This window comes from Mytilus edulis, chromosome 5 (genome assembly GCF_963676685.1).
Source record: "Mytilus edulis chromosome 5, xbMytEdul2.2, whole genome shotgun sequence".
NCBI classification, from domain to species: domain Eukaryota; kingdom Metazoa; phylum Mollusca; class Bivalvia; order Mytilida; family Mytilidae; genus Mytilus; species Mytilus edulis.
The window spans coordinates 59916217-59943554 of record NC_092348.1 but is presented as its reverse complement, the minus strand read 5'-3'; the positions used below and the strand labels follow the sequence as shown (position 1 = coordinate 59943554).

The 27338-nt window shown below is 32.4% G+C and overlaps 1 protein-coding gene across 1 annotated transcript; it reads right to left on the bottom strand.

Annotated features, from left to right (window-relative positions):
* Window positions 1–281: 281 nt before the first annotated feature.
* Window positions 282–25815, bottom strand: LOC139524100 (sodium- and chloride-dependent glycine transporter 1-like). Its single transcript, XM_071318669.1, has 16 exons — window positions 25705–25815; window positions 17583–17674; window positions 16103–16265; window positions 14434–14565; window positions 13399–13551; window positions 12962–13025; window positions 11710–11842; window positions 9742–9876; window positions 7568–7671; window positions 6689–6813; window positions 5408–5520; window positions 4349–4489; window positions 3605–3704; window positions 2284–2384; window positions 1286–1447; window positions 282–691 (listed from the first exon to the last, which is right to left on the bottom strand). Exons 1-16 carry the CDS (start codon window positions 25712–25714, stop codon window positions 485–487), a joined length of 1935 nt encoding a protein of 644 aa, XP_071174770.1. The 5' UTR covers window positions 25715–25815; the 3' UTR covers window positions 282–484.
* Window positions 25816–27338: the final 1523 nt, after the last annotated feature.

The window sequence follows — 27338 nt, the reverse complement described above, 5'->3', positions numbered from 1 at the left end:
AATATATTAAAGCGTCACTGATGAGTCTTTTGTAGACGAAACGCGCGTCTGGCGTATATACTAAATTTAGTCCTGGTACGTATGATGAGTTTATTTACTGATGTTTTCGATTGGTTTTGTTGTAAAATAAAAAAAATGTTATAATACTAAATTCATTCTTAAGAACCTGCATGGAGAGTTTGGAATATGAAATAAAATTTGTAAGTGGTGCAGAACAATTGGTACCGTATATGATATTGCAGAATCGGACCATTTTTAATTTTAATATCAATATATAAGTATTGACTTAATAAAGTAATTTATTTTTTCTCGGGAGTTGTTCGAACATTTTTTATATCTATGATCAAAACATGCCAAGCGTATTATATATAGTATCTGTACATGTATTGCCAAGCAACTTATATCCTTTGAATATCCAGTTTTGGTATCATAAAACAAATGTACTTCTAATGTTTGTTAGTTTGTTATTTAATTTATATTCTTGTTACATTCGTGTTGATTCTTGATAAGATGGTGGAGGTTCATTTGACAGTTTTGAATTTAGATAGTTTGTATCCGATTGATCATCATGGACAAAGGACAGGTTGGTTTTTCCATAAATTGGATTTTTAATTCTTTCATATTTTGTACCACGTCGGTTTTCTTCGAAGGCCGGTCCCCACTCTAATGTAGGCTTCATAAGCGTTGTGACCTACAAAAACAAATGACATATTTTGAAATAAATAATAAATTCTTTGCTGGTTTGGTTTGTATATTTTACGATAGTTACGGGTGCAACCTTCCAAATCATTTTCAATGTCGGAAATTCGGAGCTAAACATGTATGGCCCTTACTTGTATTACTCCTAATGCATTTAAACATATTTGAGTGCTTAAAAAAGGTACATTGGAATCGAATGTATAAATTCCCTTATTTTGCATTTACTCATATCTTTTCAATCGCACATCAACCATCTGAACAGAATACATACATTCCACTTTAATTAAGAGGATATTTGCCATTACTTGTTTAGAATAATATATTTTATAGAAGAATTATTTAATAATTAAATTAAAATGAATTGAAGCAATTAACGTACATCTTCAATAAAAAAAGAAATTGTAATTAAAAGAATACCTTTATATTGGTTTCTGTCATCATATCGCTTTCCTTTGAAAATGAAACAAAGAATTCGCGTTTTTGATTTGCAATGATAAAATAGAAACGTCACTTTAACATCATGATGAAGGCATGCGTTTGGTACGAATTACATAACGCATAATTTCATTCAGTATTCCAAACTTACCCCTAACTGACGCCTTGGGATGTATTTAAATAGAAACACAGTAGGTATGGCTAATATTGGAAACAAACAAATAAGCCACCACAGAGCTAGTCCATAGTCCGGATATTCATAATCTTCCAGTGTCAATGGTTCATACTGGTAGGCTTTAAACACAATGACAACCTAAAATGTAAACTGATCTGAACGATAATGTACGAACTTCGCGCGACAAAATCAGTACTCCCATCATTGCAATAAATTAAAAACAAATGTCATTTATTTTATAATTAACAGCAATCATTCGGTAATAATGACATTAAATTGCACCAGTTTTGACGATCACGTTGCTCATTTTGACAAAACTAGACAAACTATTCTCGAAGCCAAAATACAAACTTTTAACTATACTGAATATATACTCAATTAATAAGAGTTATTTAACATGAGGCAAAGAATCCTTCGTTGAAAAACAAATTATCGAATTTGTTGCCCGCAATCTGCTGAAACGTATTTTTTCTCTCTTAGTTTTTGTTCTCACACCCTGATCTTTTTAGCCGTAATTAATAGGAAGGATTCCTGAATGATGATTGACGTAATTTATTTTATCTCACAAAATGATTAAAAATAAAACGCCATTTAGTTACAAGGTTGTTTGTCCTACATGTATCAATCTAGAGGTATTTCAGAGTAAGAACACAGATTGATCAGCACCAAGTCAAAAATATGTCTTATTCAATTGACACATCTTGAAGTTCTTGTGTTCATTTCTCATGATCTTGTTATCGCCTGTGATATGTGTGCATTTAAGTACCTTCAATAAAGCAGTCTGCAATCAATCAACTGGTCTTCGCTCCGATATTTTCTGGAGTTTTTTCTCTCTTAGTTTTTGATCTCACATTTATTCCTGGTCTTTTGAGCGCTCATTTATAGGATGAATTCCTGATTAACTGACGTAATTTGATTTTTACTCACAAACTGATGAAAACCAAAAGGCTGTATAGTGATACTATTATACTTACAAACAGTACGAATGGCGTGAAAAAGGACCAACAAAATCTCCAATAGAAACAAGGCCGTTTCCCCAACATCATTTCAATGTCGTCTGCAAATTGGTTGTAGCCTAGAGAATAAATAGCAGAAGATAACACTTAATTTGCATTGCACATGTGCAAACGTTCCTATACAAAGGTATTGTAACAGATATTCATCTCTGTGATGTTTTATTGCAACGATAAGGACAACGCTCTGAATATTAGAAGTCAAATCTGATCTGGAATTATTTCCCGGTAACACACGAAAAGATGTTAGGGAAATTTCTCCGCTCAGAACACTTTGATCCATTTGTTTTGAACTCATAGGGAGAAAAAATTGAGACATCCCCCCCTCCCCAAAAAAAAAAATAAAAAAAATAAAGAAAGATGGTCAAAGATGAGCAATACCTGAATAAATTGTTACTGTAGTTTAAATGCATTAAGGGCATACGATACAGTTACAGGGGAGGTAATGACCTTGCTAATGTAAATTGTTAATTTCGCGACCTCAAACGGTGACTTATCGGGAAAAGATAGTTTTCGGCTTATTTTTATAATTCAAACTGATTTAACTTGAAAACGAGTTCATGGACCCCTCTTTTTTAAATTACATTTGGTTTAATTACGGAAGAAGATTATGTGTACCAACTTTCATGAAAACATAAATAGTGCCAATATTTTTAAATTTGATTAATATACACCAAAACAAGAATGTGTCCAAAGTACACGGATGCCCCACTCGCACTATCATTTTCCATGTTCAATGGACCGTGAAATTGGATAAAAAATATAATTAGGCATTAAAATTAGAAAGATAATATCATAGGGAACATGTGTACTAAGTTTCAAGTTGATTGGACTTCAACTTCATCAAAAACTACCTTGACTAAAAACTTTAACCTGAAACATGCACTTTCATTTTCTATGTTCAGTGGACCGTGAAATTGGGGTCAAAAGTTTAATTTGGCTTTAAAATTAGAAAGATCATATCATAAGGAACATGTATAATAAGTTTCAAGTTGATTGGACTTCAACTTCATCAAAAACTACCTTGACCAAAAACTTTAACCTGAAGCGGGACAGACGGACGAACAGACGGACGAACTTAATCAGGTAAAAAATGGCCTACATACCAATTTTCATCAAAATTTGAAATATGGGATCAAAACTGTATCGCATGCCCTAATTTTTTTTAAGCTTAACAGATTCCTGTATATTTATCGTGTGAATTTGTTTCTTTAAATGAAAAGATGATTTGTGATGGTTTTTTTTTGTAAAGTTCCAAAACTGCTTCAAAAACTATACATACCATAAATCCAGTTAATAGCAATACATTCGAATAGTCCAACAAAAAGCAATGGGAAACCACTAATGGAGTTGTCCACCAATTCAAACAAGTAAAATCCGCCCTGTAATCATAATGGGGTGAACATAACTTTTCAATTCATAAATAAACATCAATGGATGCTTTATTTAGAAAAATAAACGGTAGATACTGGTAGCCAGGATTCACCAATCGTGTCGGTTTATTTGTATACCCCCAGCTACCGTATTATAAAAAATTCCTTTTTGTTCTACGAGTAATATGTTGTATAGATTGATTTAATTTAATTGCATAATTTGTCACAGACAAAATATATCATTTAAGTAATACCAAAACTGAAACGTCAATAGGGGGTGATACCATTGGGGACTGCTAGCCCATCACCAGCGGTACCGACCCAAGGGTGTTGATAAACGTACTATATAAGACATTACAGTGGGAATAAGAATTTAAAAACAGTTTGTTTGCATACTTATTTATATGAATATTTATGTGTTGGCTCGAATTTGATGCAACTGTTTGAGCTTTTGATTTTGTCATTTGATTAGTGACTTGACTTTTTAATTTTCGTCGGAGTTCAGTATTTTTGTGATTTTACTTTTGACGATGAAATATTTGGTTCAGATAACATTTCATTGTTTGCAATTTTGTTTATAATTTCAAAATTGTAATTGTTTCTGTCAAGATTAAATAAAACCATTTAGCAATAATCAAAACCCGAATACATACCCTTGTTGTCATAGGCAACGCTAACAAGTAGAAAGACATACACACTGTGATGCGGAAAATTGCTGAATTTCTCCAGTTTTTCCTCAAAGTAAATGCATATTCGTCTATAAAGGATGCCATCACTGTTTCCATTATTGAGAACTGAAACAAAAGAAAGAGTACAGAAAAATATTCGAAAGGGCAATGGAATGTAGTGTTATGAATAATAAAGGAGGGTTTGATTTAAGTCAATGAAAGAGCAACAAAACAAAAAAACAACCAAAAGACGTTAATTTGTGTTGTTCTTTTTATTTTTTCTGTGGGATGTTCTGTTTTCAATTGTTTGTTTTTCATTCTTTTTGTCATGATTTTGTCTTTTTAACTTTTTTTTCGACTAATGCGTAATTTGTTTCGCTCTTGGTATCAAATGAAGTAGGTTTTTTTAGGTAGCATTACCTTCTTAATGGTATACCTGCTTTAGTGTAAGGGATATAAAAACACAAAAAAGCTTCAGCATGGGTCGAAGTTGTACGTCAAATTGAAGTAGTTGAAGTAATGGAAGATTGCCATAATTATATTTATACTTTTAATTTAGTAATTTACATAATATCAATTTCAATTTATTTTAGAATTTTGTTTTCTTCATATGTTTCTAAATTTTCTTCCGGAATGTTTAGTATTGAACAAGCAACTGATAAAAACAGAAAAAATAAAGGTAATTAGGAAACAGGCAAAAATAAATTAACTTTATGATTTGGAAATAAAGTTGTACGTGAAGTATTTTTACTAGATGTTAAGCAAATAACAATCAATGTGAAATACTGTTTGGCTGTCATATGCCTATCAGCTGTAGTTGAGTTTGCTTGTGTGTGTGTGTGTTTAACTATTTCCCTTTTCTTGTTGGTGTATATTGAAAAGTATAAGTGATTGGTACAACTAAAATTTAGTTTCTTAGTGTATTGCTTTAGTTTCTCCTAATTATTTCAAGACCCTATCATTTTAAAAGAATAGTGCTTGAATAATATACCCCTGTGTTTACTGTCCACACAGTGTTGATATATTAATTTACAAAATACATACCTCGGAACTAAAACCAATAATAAGCATCATGAAAAAGAACAGAATAGCCCATACTGTTGGAGCAGGCATGTTGGAAATGGCTTCTGGATAAGCAATGAATGCCAAACCCGGACCTGTTTATTTAATAAAAACATAGAATTTTTTGTTTCATTCAATTCATTAAAATGATCAGATAATGTTTTTATTACATACATGGTTTGGTAAGTGTTTCTAAGGTCAAAATAAGTGTAAACGTTTATGGGGGTTTGTAGATTAATGCAACAAGTAGTCTTAGTTATAATCGGATGCCACTGAAAAAGATGCTTGAAGACCATTTGACATTTTCGAGTCTAAAGCAAATAAAGTGTTCTAGTTTTCATTAATTTCTAAACATTACTGAATACGTAAAGGTTATTTTAATGATGAACTTATGATATATGTGTGAAAAAAAATTAATTTGCACAATTACGAATGAACAGTGGCGCTGTATGGTTCAGTTCATGTCTTTTACCCCCAAAAGTCATGCCGGTTTTGAACAATGGAAATGGTGAAGGGTGCATTTGTGTCCCTTGTTTTAAGACCAGGGGTTTACCTTTTTTTATAAATTTTTCGATTTGCATAGTCCTCAGCATTTTAAAATGTCGCTATGCATTCATCATGTGCTTAAATCAATAGGTTACAATAATTAAGCCCTACACACAGTATTTAAAGTATCTAGAAACCAATATATAAGCCGGTTCCCCGAGAGTAATACATACTAAACATACTACGTAAATGCGATCATGGCGCCTTCGAAAATAATGAATCATCTCACTTTGTCCGCGCGACCGATACAAAGTAGCTCCTCAGTGTTTCCGGCTTTCCAACCGCTCTGTAAGTTAGATACCCTTTCATATCGGAAAAAATATAGATTTTTTCGATTATATATGTATACGATTGCTCAAAACACCTCAGAGGGAGGGAGAGGGGGCACTTCCTATATACAAACAGAAAGGACGTGGCATTGGAATGGTTCACTCTTCAAAGCTCGAAAATAAGTGAATAGGTCGGGAAAACTACCAGATATATGATATGCATGGAAAGGTCAATCATAAGTCCCAATAACTTCCTTGTCTGTCATATTTCTTCAAAATACAACTTCTAAAAAGTTTTCCGACTAACTAAGAAAGGTAAAAGATTGTTTTTTTATTTTTAAATCAAAATGAATTGTTCGATACATTGTAATTAAAATTTCACACAACTTTTTATTATTCTATCTTTAAGTTAATTGGAGATTGAACAATAATATAAGAGTGTTCTTACCTCCCCTCGCAACCTCATCTATAGAAACACCTTTCTGGTGAGCCATGAAACCAAGAACGGTAAATATAACTAATCCAGCAAAAAAGCTCGTTAAACAGTCTACAATTGGCACAATTAGAGCATCTCTGAAACAAAATGTTGGAAAAACACTATTTTATCATATGGTATAATAGAAAATTCTAAAACTTTAAACTGATCTTTACTTCTTATTAAAGCAAACAAATTTGTAAGTGGTTTACCGAAATTTATATTAGTGTTTTGTATGTTTGCGCATCAAATTCAAAATGTATTAAAAGCTCAATATTTTTATTGTTACATATTTGGAAATGATTAATTAGCATCATAATTAGCAATATGTAAAGTTTTGTGCTTTTATATCCAAATGATTAATTACACCAATTTGTAGGACTCTGCCTCATGACTATTGTCGGCCATTTTGAAATTAGCGGCCATTGTTGAATTTTTTTTTTGATGGCTCCATATACAAAAATGTTTATAAGCATCATAACTAACACTGTGCAAAGTTTCACGCTTTTACCATAAAGTGATCAATTGTCCCAAAATATTAGACTTAGCTGCTGGACTACAATGAATATATAAAGCCAAATATAATACGTTCCTATTCTTTCGCTCCTTTTGAATTTCATGCGATTCCCTCAGTTCAATTTTTTTTTCTTACCTTCGTTTGTATATTTTAAATATAGTTAGGAGATTTGAACATCTGTAAGTGCTGTTTGTTGCCTTAAATCTAGTATCACTGATGCCATTCAGTTTTCAACAAACATTCAGGTTTTAACAACTAGATGACTTGTTCGGTATATGTTTTTTTTGTGTTTTCATACTAGATTGTATTAGTACAAAAGTGATAAGAATACATACCGAAGACAAAAATTGTCAAATTTGTTGTAACTGGCCATGAGAATTAAACCTCCAGAACAGGCACTGAGTGAAAAGAATACTTGAGTGGCAGCGTCACTCCATACCTTAAATTATATCAATGTTTGTTATGAAAACAATGATTGAGTTTAATTTTAATATTGAGCTAAATAGTAGAAATAACACAAATATATAGTTATCGACATTAGATATTCAACATTAGTGAGCTTTAGTAAGCACACTATGCTTAACGGCCCAGCAGTGTCAAATATACGTTACGACGTTACGAAACAATGAGCAACGTTGATTTTTCATACTTTCAACCATATTTCTGGTGGGTTGAACTACAAATGAATTAGCTCAGAACATTTTGAATTAACCACATTAATTGACTAGGGTTAAGAAACAAAGTAATCCGGATTTCTCCCATTAAATATTAAAAGCAATGTAAAACTACAACCGTTAGATTCAATGGGGCTGTACAAATATGCAGTCATGTCAAGTCGGAATAAGGGGTTTAAATCCGATGCTACTATATACATTTAAAACTAATGTGTAAATGTAAAACTTTTAGTCTACTTTTTCTAAACAGAAGCAATTCAGAACATTCTACAAAAATGTTGCAAAAGGCATAGGTAAATATAGGCAACAGTAGTATACCGCTGTAAAAAAGTCATAAATCGATTGAAAAAAACTTATCCGGGTTACAAACTAAAACTGAGGGAACCACATCAAAAATAAGAGGAAAACAACGAAACAACAGAAACACACAACACTATGACCAAACGAAAAACGACGAAAAGACAATCATTTCATACAACACTTCACAGAACACTAAAGATTAAGCATTACGAACTCAACACAAATCGGGGTCAGCAGTTCCTGCTATTCTAGTGACACCGTCATCTAACATTTAATCAAAACGTGACTAGTCCTATTATGGGATTGAATACACGATATAATTAATGTTTCATTTTAACCCTTAGTCATAACAATATTCATAAACCATGACTAGTAAATTCGCTTACTCTCCGTAGCGAAAAACGGTTAACATGGTAAAGGATAGACAAGATGGCTACCGATTAAAACGACACTGACATTTAAAGATTAAATAAAACAAATCAACACTGAAAACAAATGCAAACACAACACGTAGCCTTTTAAACAAAACTAGTTGGAACTCAGGTGCTTCAGTTACTGGTGTTGCAATGACTGCAAATTAATCAACTCTTCATCATGAAAATGTTTTGTATGAAGATTTTATGACATTAATGCTAAAAATCCGATTATACTCGGTTTTTCTTAATAAGGAAGAAAATATAGTACGAAAAAAAACCCAAACGTAAACGAATTTTCTTTTGTTAACTTTCTCGTAAATGGAGAAACGTGTAGCTGAAATCAAAACTATTGTAAATAAATCACACGTTATGAATCCCTTCCGGAGCACCTGATATCACCCCCAGTTTTTGGTGGGGTTCGTGTTGCTTTGTCTTTATTTTTCTATGTTGTGTCTTTTGTTTGTGTTTTTATTTTTGGGAATGGCGTTGTCAGTTTGCTTTCGATCTATGAGTTTGACTGTCCCTCTGGTATCTTGCGTCCCTCTTTCATGGTTAATTATTGTTGGTATTTTATCAAACTTCGACTTCAGTGTAGAAAATAATATAAAATGCTCTATTTACATGAAAGTCGTGTATTCGGTTAAAAATAACGTCTTTTAATTATAATTAGTCTCAAGATATAGTGTATTTTGCTGAATTGCTTTAAACCTCATAAATTTGTAAAATAAACAAAATGTTATCCTACAAACACAATTTGATTTAAATACATATTTTGTGTCCAAGCTTTGCTCAGAATGATCTGACAATATTCCGTTTTACTTTCTGTTCTGGCAATTATTACATCAGCCAATGAAATTCAGCCTTCAAATATATGCACTCAAAAACACACTCGGAGTACAAAATGTGTGCTCGAAACACCAAATACAATACTAGTATTTTCTTTGGCTGAATTAGGAGTCTGAGAATGATAATCATGTTCGAATTGTTTATGACCGTAAATCCAGAGGTTATCGAAAGTCTTTAAAACAGAAAGTAGAACGGAACGTTTTCAGAACAATAATTGTAAGTAAATATTAGACATATGATCTGTGTTTTTATCAGATTGCTACTATTACATACGGTTGAATCTGCTAATCTGTCCCATTGTGGTGTCAGATAATAATATATTCCATCAGAAGCACCATCTAAGGTAACTCCTCTGATGAACAGAGCCAGCAGTATTATATATGGAAACAATGCTGTGAAGTAAACAACCTGAAATTCAAAGCAATAAGTATTAAGAGGCTGTATAAATGTTCGCACGTGTAACATTATGTATGTTGTGTGGCAAAATTAAAAAAAAAACTGTTCACTTTGCATTTTTAGAGTTACATGGGGAATTGGTCAAGTTTTAACCTTGACTAAAATTCATTCATTAAACTAAAACACATGATAGGAAAAATTAAAATCACAAAAATACTGAACTCAGAGGAAAATCCAATCGGAAAGTCCATAATCACATGGCAAAATAAAATGACAAAACACACCAAATGAATGGACAAGAACGGTCAGACTCCTGACTTGGTACAGGCATTTTCAAATATAGAAAATGGTGGCTTAAACCTGGTTTTATAGTGCTAAACCTCTCACTTTGTTGCCAGTCTCATCAAATTCCGTTATATTTACAATGATGCGTGAACTAAACAGATTAATAAATAATATAGTCAAAATATGGGTACAGCAGTCATCATCGTGTAATGTCAATGGGAAATCGAATCTTTCGACATAAAAATAGAACGTTTGAGTTCTACACTAACTTGATTCTATTTTGAAAATAAAACACCGCCCTTTAGATCATCCGAGAACCTGTCAATGAAAACCTCTCCAAGTTACACGATTTCTTACTGCTTCTATTGCATTGACATTGAGAACACTGGTAGAATGTTCGAATCGATTCCAAGATGTCGTAAATTTTATTCCTGACCGAGTCGAACAAAGAATTTAAAATTGACACATGCTACCTTTCCATCAAACACTTGTCATATAGCAGTAACAGCGAGGGATGGTGGGATCCAAATCAGAATAATTTGCAGTGTTGGGGTGATATGAAAATAATCTAAATAAACATTGAGTTACATCTACCCGAATTCAACCCGTAGATAAACCCAGTGTTTATGAAATATAAAATATTCTTGCTCCATATGTGTAACTTATTTGATGTACTACAGAAAAAAACCAGTAATGTGCCACGAACTAATAATTGAAACTGTGTAAAGGCGAGAGCTGCCCTAAATCTACGACACAGTTTATCTGTAGAGGTCATCAACTGAAGGTCATGGTACGAAACAAATCTTATCAGATTTATGGTATTGATCAAAAATGGTATTATTTATTTAAAGTTTAACGTTCACTTTGAATTACAAATGGTGGGACAATTTTTATATAAAAACTGAAGTTACAAAATACAGAACTCCAACAAAATTAAAATCGGAAAGTCCCTTATCAAATGTCAAAATCAGTGGTCAGACACATCAAAGGAATGGAACTGTAACAGTCGTAGTCCAGACTTGATGTACGCATTTCCTTGTGTAATCGCATAGAATTTCATTATATTGACAAAAATGTGTGAGCAAAACAAACAGATATAATTGGTAAAAATGTCAAAAATTGGGTAGAACAGACAACATTTTTTTCAACCTTAATCCCTTTAAAAACAAACAACGATGTCAACAACAAAGAAATACAATATAGAAACTCTAAAGATGAAGCACATAAGCAAAATCAAAAAATCAAAGACAAGAATACAAAAAAAAAAGGAAATGTCCATAGCACATTAATACAATGGCGATTACAAGAATACAAAATGAAATCGCCCCCCCCCCCCCCCCATAGCACAATAACATAATGGCGGGATGTATAAATACCGAGCACCGCTAAAAAAGATATTATCGAAAATAATTTATATTCCATATGCAGGTGAAGTTGATATATTGCTGCTAAGGTTGGAAAAATTTATAATTTCAAAATTAAAATTGTCTTGTTTGTCATAGATTCTGGTACTGATATGACTGCTGTGTCAAACACGAGGTAGAAGTATAAACAATGTACCTTTCCAAGACTTTTGATGCCTTTTGCCAAAACTGCCAGGACAACTACCCATGCTAATAATAGGCACAGAGCTAGTTCCCATCTAACTGCCCCGAAATCATGTAGACCATCGGACATATTCAACACTCTATCACTGAAAAACACATACTTCAGAAATTATTGCGATGGTTTTATTATTGCGAAAAATGCGACAGGATTATAATCGCAATATTTAAAACTCGCATTTATTCATTTTTTATATGAATGAAACAGGATTTTTAACAATGGTCGCAAAAATTAAAATCTTATTTCAGTCTAAAATGACAAAATCGCAATAATAAATGCACACAGTAATTTCTGAATTTATAGTATTAATTGTAAACTTTACAATTTAATTTTGAATCTACCCTCTCTATACAATACATGTACATTATTTAATCATTGGTAAGTTTTTACTGCTTTAAGAATAAAAGCTACCAAATATAATTACACTACCAAAAATTATATGTAAAATGCTAAGTCTTAAATCGAGTTTATATTATCTTTATTGAAACATTCAACATAGTCATTTTCCGTCATTACTGACTCAACATCTTTAATATTTTTTATTTGGGTCTCTTAAAATAATATGTTTCTCGAATGTGACCAACCGATTTAGACTTTTCTCGTTTGAATCGTTTTACATTGTCTTATCGGGGCCTTTTATAGCTGACTAAGTGGTATGGGCTTTGCTCATTGTTGAAGACCGTACGGTGACCTATAGTTGTTAATATCGTCTGTACTTAAATGAGCAACCCAACGGTTGACATATGTGGAGTAGGAACTGCTTTAACGTCCGGAACACCTGAGATCACCACCTGTTTTCGCTGGGGTTCATTTTGCTCAGTCTGTTGATATCTGTGTTTTGATTTGTAGACTGTTGTGTGTCTGTGTCATTTTTTTGACATGGCATTACCAGTTTGCTTTCGACGTATGTGTTTGTTATACCTTTGAGATATTCCGTCCCTCTGTTACAATAATCAGCCTGTCAGTTCGTTCATCGCCTTCGGTGCGAATATGTAGGTATTGGAGCGTAAACATTGCAAATGTCTTTCATATCTGATAACTTACATTTATTCAAATTTTACATGACATCTGCAAATATGAAAAGTAAAAAAACCTTCCCTGGAACAATGTGTGTTTTCATTCTTTCACGTTGGATGGCTAAATGAATAGTGTACAAAAGATATAAATAATCGACGTTTTTCTCTCCTCAAAACGTATCCATACTTACTAAAAGAATTCTTCGCTTTTGGATCTTTCTGTACCAGTGTTGTTTGTGAAGTTACTTGGAAGAACTAAAACAGAAAAAAATACAATTATTGTTTCATTAGCACGACGTTCTTTGTTTCTCAAAATATTTGAAAGGAATTAATCTGTCAGTACATATCTTATTTTGAGACATTATTGCTTCAAAAACCAATTCTTGAATATCGAATTTCAACTTGTCATTTCACTTTAATATTGTTTTTAAATTTTAAACCATTGTGTTTTATTTCAGAAATCATGATGTACAATGAATTGTCAACAGTCTTTGGATTGCTTACTGTTGTGTTTGCTTCTTGGTCTTTTTTTTATATATATATATATATAGCGTTAACTTGTGTGTTTGAAAACGCCTTTGTTACATGTGAAATATATTATAATGCTAATCAAATTCTATTCATTCACCTGTACTGTTTGTATTATTATGAGACGTCACTTCCTGACTCCATGGTAACGGATCAGACATTGATGCAAAGAAAAAGAAGAAACAGTAGCCGATGATAACATTATAGTACAATCCGATGACGGCCGATACTATCACTGAACAGTAACCTAACCCTGAAATAATAAATTGCAACATCGACAAGTAATTTAAAAAAATATATATATAAAGTTAAATTTAAAAACACAATTGTGTACATATATCAGGCAGTAAGTGTTCTCGTTTGAATTTTGTTACATTTGTCATCTCGGCACCTTTTATAGCTAACTAAGCAGTATGTGCTTTGCTCATTGTTGACCTATAGTTGTTTACTTCGATGTCATTTTGTCTCTGGTGGATATTTGTTTCATTGGCAATCATACCACATCTCATTTTTATATAAATTAAACATTTGTATGTCTATGATAGTCTTTGTGAATTAAAGTTTTCAAAGTACGAAAGCCAATTAATGACCTATCAAAATTCGTAACAGTGAATATTATTTTAATTCGTCTCAAAAGGCAACAGGTTGTTATTCGTTTAAGAACAGAAATATATTTTACGGTTAAATTCTAAACCTGACGTCCATTATCACTGAACTAGTATATATATATTTGTTTAGGCGCCAGCTGATGGACGTCTCCGGGTGCGGGAGTTTCTCGCTGAATTGAAGACCTACATGTATTGGTAACCTTGTGCTGTTGTCTGTTCTATGTTCAGGTTGTTGTCTCTTTGACACATTCCCCATTTCCATTCTTAATTTGTTTTGGTTGTTCTGGTTCTCATACCTTCATGTTTCTGTACTATTGCATTGTGTTCATATATGTATATCATAAGTCCCTATTTAGATTCACGAGATCCATTTTAGGTGAAAATTCTTTTTTTTTTCTACGATATATCTTAAAACCACAAATGTTCACAAAAAACTAGACATTCCTTCTGCTGGGAGATTGTTTCAACTTCGAATACACAAAAATACTAGCATTTAAAGTGTTGAAACGTAAAATTAGTACATGAACCTTTGAAAAGTGGATTGACTTTCCATATTGCCAATGGACCTAGACTAGCAAATTGTCCAAATGACAACTCCATAAAGAAAAGTGGCATTCCGACAAAAAGTTGCATGAACCAGTATGGAATGAGAAATGCACCTGAAATGAAGTTTAAAGTCATAAGTTAAAGATCGTTAAAGTATAAAGCATCTATCTTTGTCAGAACGAGTCATATAACTATCAAGAACTCATTACTCGTATCGTTTATTTTCAATCTGCTCCTATAAAGAAAAAATACAAATGTATCTGTATTGAACATTGAACTTCGTCTCGGACATTAATAAATTAGTGTGAATTGTGAAGTTATTACAATGATTAAGTAAGCAAATGGATTTTCCAGTATTATCCGAAGATTTCGTCTGTATTTGTTAAAATCACAAAATTACACAGGCTGTATAATATTTAAATACACTCATCATATATACCAGTATTAAAATGTTATACGACAGTGGTGCGTTTCGTCTACTAAAGACACATAAGTGACGCACGAATAAAAAAATTTGTAAGGGTTCCACGGAACCCGTGCAGTGTCTCGCCTACTTTTGCTGTTAATTGCAGACTCAACAAAAATGAGGACAAACATCAATAAAAATTTCCCTCTCCATACTGTCTTTTGATTGAAAGAAGCTTCCAAGTTTGGTAAAAAATCCAGGATAGTTTATGAATCTAATAAATGTTTTATAAACTTTAACTGCAGACTGTATGTAATGTTAACTGGAAGAAAAACTAAGTCCATTGATAAGTAAAATACGGAAAAAGTGATTTTTTTTTTTACAAAATTTACTTCTGAATAATATCTTATGATCAGAAATAAGCTTTTGTCTAAGTTTGGTAGAAATCCAGGATAGTTTAAGAACATTATAAAAATTTTAAAAACTTAAACCACAGAGTGAATGTTTTGTTTCTGGCAAAAAAACTAGGTCCATTTATAAGTAAAATACAGAAAAGTGGAAATTTATTTTTACAAAATTTTCTTCTTGATACTATCTTATGATCATAAACAAGCTTCTGTCCAAGTTTGGTACAAATTAAGGATAGTTTATGAAAGTTATTAAAATTTTAAAAACTTTAACCACAGAGTGAATGTAATGTTTCCTCGCAGAAAAACTAAGTCCATTTATAAGTAAAATACGGAAAAGTGGAAATTTATTTTTACAAATTTTTTTTCTTGATACTATCTTATGATCATAAACAAGCTTCTGTCCAAGTTTGGTAGAAATACAGTATAGTTTAAGAAAGTTATTAAAATTTCAAAAACTTTAACCACAGAGTGAATATTTGTGGACTACGCCGACGACGCCGACGACGCCGACGACGACGGAATGTAGGATCGCTTAGTCTCGCTTTTTCGACTAAAGTCGAAGGCTCGACAAAAAGGAAGAAAGGCGAAATAAAGTTGAAAAACATTGAGGTCCCAACGGTTTAAAGGGTATTATAATAAAATATCCGAGTTGTTTCAAAATAATTGAATGTCAGATAAAGCAATATCACAATGTATCGAAATTTAATATTTAAGGCTTTTTATTAATTGCGCCCAAGCATGACTCATACAGATGTCATTCCGTTTATATGTGTCTATCTATGTTCCCATCGTTAATCAGGAAAATAATGTGATGTCATATGTGGCATTACTTACCACCACCGTTTTTAAAAGCCAGGTATGGGAATCTCCATACATTTCCCAGACCTACAGCGTATCCAACACAGGTCAAAATGAATTCAAGTTTACCACCCCATTGGCCACGTTCCATAATCTTGACTGGTTCTTCAATCTCCACACTGTCATTTTTGGTCCCATTCTTTAAAAAAAAATAGCCTCCAACTCAACAATACAAGCAGTAAATTGCAATCACAATAAAGCGGTCGCGATCGAATGTTGTATATATGTAAGATTAAGAGAAGGGACGAAAAATACCAGAGGAACATTCAATAGCATATATAGAAAATAAACTGACAACGCCTTGGCTAAAAAAAGAAAATACAAACAGATAAACAATTGTACACAAAACACAACATAGAAAACTAGACAAAGCAACACGAACCCTATCAAAAACTGGAACATTAGAGGATAGCTTTGTTTACTAGGGTGTAACGCTTCCCTGACAACAAGTGTTTTTGCACTGGAGTGTTCTTACTTTCTTGTAAACTTATATGTGATAAAAAGTTGTTGAATGTATATTTTTCCTAGGCACAAATGTTATTCACCTTGTTTTGATGTCATATTTTTTAGGAATTACTACGAGTTTTGATTGTCAATATCTTGCTTTAAGCACTTCTGATATGAAATAGATTTTCGAAAGCATATTGTGGCTTTAAACTTATTTTGGTATTTTGTAGTTTTTTTGCTCTATTAAGTGCCACTGCTGGGCGACAGCAACTTTCTAGAGATATACACTTATTCGACAGCCAATACTATTGCAATCGCATTTCGATATCGATACTTGAAATAAACATTAAAATTAACAAAAAACAGGTAAAAATCCACAGCTATCCTTTCGATGCTTATATTAAGGGTGTTATTTTGCGTGAATCCAATATTTCTTTTCTCTGAACTTTGATTGATTTGATCGTGGTACCACAAGTATGAACTATTTTTGGAAATGTGCATATGTTTTTTGTTTCCTGTGAATTTGCAGTATAATTCTAAATTCTTACGCTTCGTAATATTTACTTCTTGTCAAAGAAATGTTTGAAAACGGTTTCACAAAGTAAAAATATCTGTTTAGTTGGGTTTGTCCATGTTACAATTTGATCTCTCATGTTTATTTATTTAAGCATATTGACTATAAATCAGAGAGCCAAGCTTTCTTGGATTGATGGATTCAAACTGCAGGTTTATCTGAAGTAAGCGTCATTCGATCTTTATTTTCTCGTGTGGCCTTTTGTTTAAGGAAATGTGATTTGACTAAGTCTTTTTCTTTCAGTAACTGTCTTATTTGTACATTTGCTAATAAATTGATTCTGATTAAATATTTGGCATGCTCAATTTTCTAGCTAGCAAATGTTTTGTCTGTCGTTAATTGAAGAAGCATATTCCTGCCGGTGACTTGCAATTTATTAAGTAACAATTTAAAAATATTTGATTATATTATGGTTCATTTTTAAAGCATATTTACCTGAGAAGGAAAATGGACGCCTTTTTCAACCTGACTCGAAAATTCGCTACCAAGCCCACTGTCAAGACTTCCTCCGGGTGAAAGTTTGTGTTCTTATTAGATAAAAAAAAAAACAACTATGTATTAATATTTTAACAGATCTGATTGTTTCAAACAATGTTAAAGGTCTTCAGTGTAAATTTATGATTGTTTTTCTTGGGTGCGCATATACTTTTTCAATCTTAAATATACTCAAAATATGATGAAAAACAAGGAAAATCATGAAATTTTACAAAATATGCAAATTAAGTCATGTTTTGTTGCCATGGTAACTTGTTCAATGTCAAATTTGTTTTGTTTTTCTGAATACCTTGTACCTTAGTTAAGTTTTCAGTAATTTAAGAATATGTATGATAACTTTTAAATTTGCAGTAATTTTTGGGCCTTATTGCCCCTACTCCTTTATTTTGTAAAGGTAGATAACTCCTATAAAATTTCATCGAATCGCTTCGATCCAAATTAGCCAAAAATTCCTGAGGATGTAACGAACAATTTAGAAAAAGAATTTTGTCGATATCTTTTTTTATTACGAAGGAGATGCACTCACTTGATAAACAGTGAATAGGGGATATCTCTTACAAAGAAAATTGTTCGTCTTAGGGTGAAATTTAAAAGCGTATAAACTGTACGATACAATATAAGAAATATATCTAAGCGACATATTGCGAAACAAAAATTTTAAAATGTGGCGGAATTTTTTTTTAATAATAATCAGAAGAAATACAATAGGTCTTTCCACAGAAAAGTGGAAAGACCTAATTACGTTCCCATTGATAAAACTCAATGTTTACATGTAGTTTAAATCATGTTTTGTCTACATGCAGTCAATAGTCAATGTAGGCCTTGCGTAGGTTAAGTGTACACAAAAGTAGGCATTTAGCACATTAATTTTAACATGTATATTTAAAGAAGAAACGATTTTTTAATAAAATTGATATTTATAACAATTATTAATAAAGTTCTTTACAGAAATATTTGTATAAACTTGATATATTTATTTGTTATAAAAACACTTAACGTAGATTAATTAACCCCTTATCAAGACTCAAAGCATCATCATTCCCGAACAAATAATTAATTTGAAAAGGTCTTCCCAAATTGACTGGACGTACCCAGAAATATTTGCCTCTGGTCTTTACTCAAACAACGATTCACTTATAAATGCATTACTAAAAATAGTGTGAGGTAAAATGTTGTGTTTGTCTAGTATCTCAGATCCGTTAAAATACACTTAGAAATATAAAAAAAAACATTACCCCTCCTTTTGCCAAATAATCCTTGGAGAAAAAAAAACAACAACAAAAGAAAAAGAAACAAATAGAAAAGAAAGAAATGTAGTGATCCTTAACATCTCAATCCTTTTTCTTCGTCTGTAAGCACGCTGATGCAGCCTACGTTTTTTTAATGCGTAATCGGGACATCCTTAATAGTATATTTAAACTACTGTAAATCATCAAAATGGCTTTCATAAAGGAGCAACCACTGAACTTTAAAAAAAAATGAGAGGGGGGGGGGGGGGGGTGGTGTGTGTTCTGATTCCGATTTTTTTTTCGCGCGAACGTTTTTATTCAGTTTTCTTTCGATGCTACCAATCAAATATTTTTTTCAATACTATAATACTATAATACTGTATATATGACCAGATTTTTTTTTCAAATTGGGGATCAGAATATTTTTCAAGGAAAAATCGTTTCCCAGTCAAATGGTCGTTTCCTGACTGCTAGAAAAGTTGTCCGAAAAATTTGCATTCGGTTCTACGTAATGAACATTTAAATGACATATAGATTACAAGTGTGAACAAATCTTATGTACAGGTTATTAAACAAGGTGTATAGATGCGAACAAATTTAATGTGAAACCAGTGTATATTACATTAAACTAATTGTAAACATGTTTACTGTACATGGAGTTTGGTGTGAACACGGCCTTGTACGATTCGCTCGTGTATGTAACAACGTATTAGATTTTAGCGAGAGAAATTTATGTATTACTGAAAAATTATTACACCAGGGTTTTCGATATCACAAACTAGTCAAAACATTTACTAAATTTTATCATCGGTATAAGGAAATAATTCGTAAATATAACTCAACATGCAGACATCTTATACGTTCAGGTATTTCACATCCAATCTTTTATGGTAATATTCTTTACAAAGCACAAAGATGTCAGTATTCACCTCAAAAGCTTACAAAACCTTTAAACAGACTTATAAAGAAGGGATATAGATACGATACTGTTGTCAGGTCATTAAAGACTGCATATTTTGGCTTTAATATTGATTCACTTATAGGGTCTTTGCATCGGAACTAAACACATTTATTTAAAAAAAACTGTTGTTGGCATGACACGGGTTATGTTCTTCTCATATATTTTATGATAGTATGATACTAAACCCCTAACAGGAGGGATTGTGCCTGATATTCATATGATGAAGACATAATCTTTCAATCAGTTTAATTGAGGTCTGGAGCTGGCATGTCAGTTTACTGCTAGTAGTCTGTTGATATTTATGTTTTATTGTCATTTTATTTATTTTCTTTTGTTACATCTTCTGACATCGGACTCGGACTTCTCTTGAACTGAATTTTAATGTGCGTATTGTTATGCGTTTACTTTTCTACATTGGCTAGAGGTATAGGGGGAGGGTTGAGATCTCATAAACATGTTTAACCCCGCAGCAATTTTGCGCCTGTCCCAAGTCAGGAGCCTCTGGTCTTTGTTAGTCTTGTATGATTTTTAATTTTAGTTTTTTGTGTATAAATGAGTATAGTATGACCTCCATTATCACTGTACTAGTATACATATTTTTTTAAGGGGCCAGCTGAAGGACGCCTCCGGGTGCGGGAGTTTCTCTCACTACATTGAAGACCCATTGGTGGCCTTCGGCGGTTGTCTACTCTATGGTCGGTTGTTGTCGCTTTGACACATTCCCAATTTCGTTTCTCAATTTTAAAGTTGACTACGAAAATGTTCAATTATGTGTAGCCATTTTCACCTTTACTATACAAATAAGAAGATGTGGTATGATTTCCACTAAAACAACTCTTAACCATAGACCGAATTACGTAGATAGATCATATATATGCTACAAAACAATAAACGGAAAACAAATATGATATATAACAACCAATGGAAACTACTTAATTGTAGACTCCTGACTTGGGATAGGTGCACACACTATGTGGCAGGGGTAAACATGTTGGCTTGCTGTGTACATGTAACAGTAAAACATACGTTGTTTTCATTTGAATTTTATGTCGATAAAATGATCAGTTAAGAAACTTCTAATTCCTACAGTTTGTTTTAAAGTTGTGCTCTTACATATTTTACTTTTCCGGGCTAGGTTGAAGACTAAGAAATCTGAACATGTTTTTTTTTTAGAGTCTATTCCAAATATAGAGCCTGTAAATCAGACATTGTCGTGGGTTGCTGTCTGCCATATTTGTTTGACGTTTATTATTTATGGATTAATCTGTCCGATGGTTTTCGGTTTTTAATTGTACAACATTTTGTAATCTGGACCCTATTATAGCTTATACTGCTCTGTGAGTTTGGCTCACTATGACCTATTATTTAAATCATCGTCCCTTTGTCTCCTTTTATCTAATACAAACAGAATAGTTTTTGTAAACAAACCTAGAAGTGATAAAAAGTCCCGATCGGTCCCTGCAAATTTCTATCCAATTTGCCAGGGAAATTATAAATGAGGTAAAAATAGTCCCCTCATTTATATAATTATATTTTATATAAATACTGTTACTATTTCAAATAAAGTGTACACATTTAAAACAAAAAACTACATATCCTATCTTATTTTGAATTACTTTCTGGGGATGAGATAAGAATATTAATCTTATGCTATTGCCAAAAATGGATTTTTGTGATGAATGCTGGAATTAAACAGATCAACCAATGAATGGTTGTTTAACGAATATAGACCACAATGCTTTAGTTTTATTGCTCTTACAAGCTCTACTACATGTATATCAGAAAACAAAGTTAACCCAAAGTTGACTTGGAAAACTTCAACCATCAGGTGTAAAACTCCATCAGAAAGAGGAACAGTGTTGCTATGAGGGATTTATAAGTACACATCTACGTCTAGTAAAACGATTAATCAATGTATATGTAGTTATGCTCTTTGCACGTGTAAGAATCTAGTTTCGACTATCGGACATACCCGACATTGCATTTGTTCATAACAAAAGTTAAGCGAAATTCTGTCTCTATCTTACATTCCCCATCATTGATAGCGAAGACTGTCTGTATATCCCTCCCTTCTTACCTATTTTGTAATACCTGCTGGATTTTTTGTTATTTTGTTAACGTCTCCGATATGCATGAAATATCTGTCATTTCACGTTAAACAATCAACACGCAATACTAAATTCAATAAGTTGTACTACATTCTAATATATGTAATAGATTTAGAATGAAATTCAAAACAGTGTAGCTGTGGCCATTGATTGACACATTAAAATCATCCATTGACTGGGACAATTTAGGTGAACGTTTGTATGTAACGACCAATGCTCACTATGTACTTTTTAAAGACACTTAAACTATGGGGTCACCAAAGGTTCTCAACACCTAAATAAAGAAATTCGAAAAATTAATCAGAAATAACACGATATTTTGATTTATATCAATTATATAAATCAAAACACAAAGGTTATTCCTGATTAATTTTTCGAATTATTTTATAATTAAAGGCGTTAAGAAACCTTTGGTGACCCCACAGTTTAAATGTCTATCGTAGGTACGTCATGAACAGTGGTCGTTACAGACAAACGTTCACGTAAATTGTCCCAGTCAGTGGATGATTTTAATGTGTCAATCAAAAGCCACAGCCACACTGTTTTGAATTTCATTCTATATATTAAAAAAATACAAGGGTCAGTGTAAATTTCGTGTAAACCCATACCGTATAGTCGACTATAAACGACTCCAATGTGAAAGATTCAATTGGGAAAACTAACTAAGTCACTAACTAACGATAACCACCGAACCACAGGTTCCTGATTTGGGATAGGCACTTAAAGAATGGTATAACGCTCCACAGCATGAACATCCTGATTCTAAAAGTTAGTAAATCCTAACACGCAGGTGTACCTTTTAAAGATTTCTTGCACAAGTAACTTACACTGATTTTTTCGTTTTGAATGAGACATGAAGTGTTAAAATTCTATAGAACTTTTAGATAACACCTTAAGAAAATTAATATATACAAGGCTGTAAAATAAAGATGAAAATACTTGTAAAAGTTATAACACAATATGCTTAAGTACATGTAAACTACTACATTCAATCTCAACGTGTAACAATTTAAAAATTGGCAGATTTATAGAACAAAATCAAGTTGATTTTTTTTAAAAGTTTAATTTATTATTGTATTGTATCACTTAACAATAATTCACGTCTGCAAAGTTGGAAAACATACTCCTTAAGAAAAATATGAAATTAAACAAATGCTGTTACCACAATTTCGTTCTCTTTCCCCCGAATGTGACCTAATTACACTTGGTACAAATACTTAGATGAGGAACACGACGGGTGCCAAATGTGGAGCAGGATTTGCCTACCCTACCGGAGCACCTGCTATTTCTCTCGGTTCTAAGTAGGGTTCGTGTTGCTCAGTCTAGTTTTCTACGCTGTGTTTTGTGTACTGCTATTTATTTTGTCGTCGTTCTTAGTTTTTTTTCCCATGACATTATCAGTTCGTTTTCGACTTAATGGTTTTAATATCCTTTTGGTATCTTTTGCCTCTCTTTTACATAGTACAAAATGTTCTAATGGGTCCGAGATATGAGACTCAAAACTTCCTTTAGATATAGGTAAGGCTTCTTTTAAAATCTCAAGCTACAGTTGTGGACACATAATTTACAAGGAATGCAAGTAAAGTATTTAGATAGAAATTACAAAACCCTCGGTGTTGAAACCGATTTTTTAATGAATTGATTGATTAAATGTTAGTGTTCAATATAATAAAGAGGATGTAATATGATTGTCAATGAGACAACTCTCAACAAGAGACCAAATGACACAGAAATTAATAACTGTAGGTCACCGTACGGCCTTCAACTATGAACAAAGCCCATACCGCACAATCAGCTATAAATAAAAGGCCCCGAAATAACAAATGTAAACTAACAATTCAAACGAAAAAACGAACGGCCTAATTTATGTATAAAAAAATAAACAGAATACAAATATGTAACAAATCAACAAACGACAACCATTGAACTACATGCTTCTAACTTGGGACAGACACATACATACGGAATGTTGCGGTGTTAAACATGTTGGCGGGTTACCAACCCTCCCCTAACCTGGGACAGTGGTGTAACAGAACAACATAAGAACGAACTACAAATCAGTTGAAAAAGGCTTAACTCATGAGATGGATACGCATATAAATACATCTAACAAAAACACATTGGACGTGATTGTGTACTTGTATATTTAAACAAAAAAAAGTCACTAAGTACTGATCTGAGAGTACTCGCAGGTACTGACAGCTGGTTCAAAGCCACTAACAACCAATAAAAAAAAATCACCATTATTGTCTATATCGTGATGACCTGTTTATTTGAAAGTAACACGGAGTGTTTAGAAAGAACCACCGACCTTCAAGTAATAATGGATTACAAGCGAATATCGGGAACGCCTAGAGTCAATATATCAATCGATTTTTCTTGAAAGTGTACTGCACATGTTATGGTAAAGTATGTCTCATGTTTGTTTCTTTAAAGTTCTCTTCATTGTACATTACAAATAAACAACAAGGGTCCACTATTTCACCGTGGGTTCCCAAGAGCCGATCGTATACAGTAACATCGTCAGAATAGTAAATAGGAATTCTAAGAGTCTCCAAAAAAAGTAGTATACTAGTAATGTAAATAAATTTAGACAAATTGTCATCCTATTTATTTTGCCTCTGCCATTAATATGCAGGATTTACTTTTACAAACCAAAAAAAGGGGTGCAAGAAATCTGATTTCATAAGACGCGTCAAGATAAAAATTAAAAAATTGCGATAGATGTAGCGATAAATAAGAAAAAAACTATTATTATATATGAGGATACAAAACACAAGCTCAAAATTAAAAAAAGAGAGAGAGATTGAGAAAATCCCAACCAAGGGGTGCAAGAAATCTGATTTCATAAGACGCGTCAAGATAAAAATTAAAAAATTGCGATAGATATAGTGATAAATAAGAAAAAAAAACTATTATTATATATGAGGATACAAAACACAAGCTCAAAATTAAAAAAGAGAGAGAGAGATTGAGAAAATCCCAACCAAGGGGTGCAAGAAATCTGATTTCATAAGACGCGTCAAGATAAAAATTAAAAAATTGCGATATATATAGCGATAAATAAGAAAAAAAAACTATTATTATATATGAGGATACAAAACACAAGCTCAAAATTTAAAAAAAAAAAAAGAGAGAGAGAGAGAGAGAGAGAGAGAGAGAGAGAGAGAGAGAGAGAGAGAGAATCTAAACCGTTAGTTTAAAATGTTAGCTAAGAGTGATACTTTGAAACCAAAAGTCAAATTTCTCGGAAGCTAATTGTTATGACCATTTAGAAAAACACCATTATTTCGGCGTGCTTTAGATTCATGACAGTTTCTTGTTTACCCTAAAATACTAATTCAATCAAACCGCGTAAATAAATGATGATGGTACATATTAACTTTACAAAAAAATCAAAATTAATTGTTGAAAAATAACTTATTTAAAAACATGAAATATAACGCTTTTAAAACAAAAAAGATTTGCTAAATAAATTAGGAATATGTCTACAGTAACTGTTCTTTGGTAATCCGAGGACCAGAACGAGTTAAGCCATTCAGACAGTATTATGGCTTGTTAAACCTTTAGTAATCCGAGGACCAGAACGAGTTGAGCCATTCAGACAGTATGATGGCTTGTTAGAACGAGTTAAGCCATTCAGACAGTAGGATGGCTTGTTAACCCTTTAGTACTATTATTTCAAAATGAAATTTATGATTTTTTGTTAAAAAAAGAAATTCAACTTAAATTATCAGTTTCCCCTCGAATTTAAGCAATCTTACCTTTATCCATCGTCCCGGGTAGTCCTGAGAAATAATTGAATATAAATATAATTGTTTATAACAATTCTCATAAATATTGATAGACATGCAATTGTAGTTGTTACGGATGAGTTTATACGACCTAATAGATTAGACTGAAGATTTATGATCATTTGTTCTTTTGGGATAAGAACGGACTTAATACAAATATATAACAGTGAACCTTTAGGTGTAAAACAGTTGATTGAAATATTCAAAAACACGTAAAATTTCTACCGATTAAAAAATCGTTTAACTGACGGCATTTGAATGCATTTAGATAGGAAATATTCATTAAACTAGTGCGTGTTATTTAATCTGGTTTAGAATATCCAATAAAAAAAAAACCTGATGTTTTAATGTGTACCTACATGTCAAACTGTACTTTTTGAATATTTATCCTAAACACAAAGAGTATGCACCCGATGAGTACATCTTATTACCTTTATAAGTGAAAGTTTGATATACGTTGAAATGATAATTTAATTATAAATTAAGACTTGTTTGATTGTTTAACGTTTCTTTGATTACCTCCCACGCATCTTGTTTTTTTTTTTTGCTTTTCTGATTACGTTAGTACCGACCATACTGTACTTAAAATGTCGACATGCTAGTAGTTTCAAAGTGTTTTATACACCTTATTTGACTGAAGGGCTAATAATCCGAAACAACAAAGAAAACTGAATCTGAAATAGACGATCGATCGCATTGTTTTGTTTGCCTAACATCCAGTGGCAAATGTATTGCATATTCAGAACCGAAACTAAGGTTCTATAACAGACAACTTGTTGATCCGCTATGAAGAGTAGAAAATTGTAACTGCCACTTTGAAAAATTCTTTTTCAAAGGGCCAAGTGAGCTTCCCCATCACTTGTCGTCCGTCGTCCGTCGTCCGTCGTCCGTCGTCGTTAACTTTTACAAAAATCTTCTCCTTTGAAACTACTAGGCCAAATTTAACCATACTTGGCCACAATCATCATTGGGGTATCTAGTTTAAAAAATGTGTCCGGTGACCCGCCCAACCAACCAAGATGGCCGCCATGGCTAAAGATAGAACATAGGGGTAAAATGTATATTTTAGCTTATAACTTTGAAACCAAAGCATTTAGAGCAAATCTGATATGGGGTAAAATTGTTTATCAAGTCAACATCTATCTGCCCTGAAATTTTCATATATATCGGACAACCAGTTGTTGGGTTGCTGCCCCTGAATTGGTAATTTTTAGGAAATTTTGCCCTGTGTCCTTTGTTAAATATGCACATAGACCAAGGTGAGCGACACGGGTTCTTAAGAGCCTCTAGTTTATATTTTTTTTTAAAGAAGTGCCTCAAACATGTCAAATCATTATTTATTTGACAAAACAAGAAAAGCCAGAATTTAACACATGCAACAAAACATTTTGGCGTGGAATATTTTGATATCGATTCGTTCAGTTTCAATTGAGGCGGGATGATCCCTTTTTGTAAAGTTGCAGTTAAATTGTCTTCGTCAAGCTTACGGTATTTCAAATAATTTTCTTGTTAATATTCAGTATTATAATATGAATATGAAGTTTTAAAGAATTTAAAAAAAAATATGAACAGACACAATTGCCATTTATTGGTTCAGACTACTC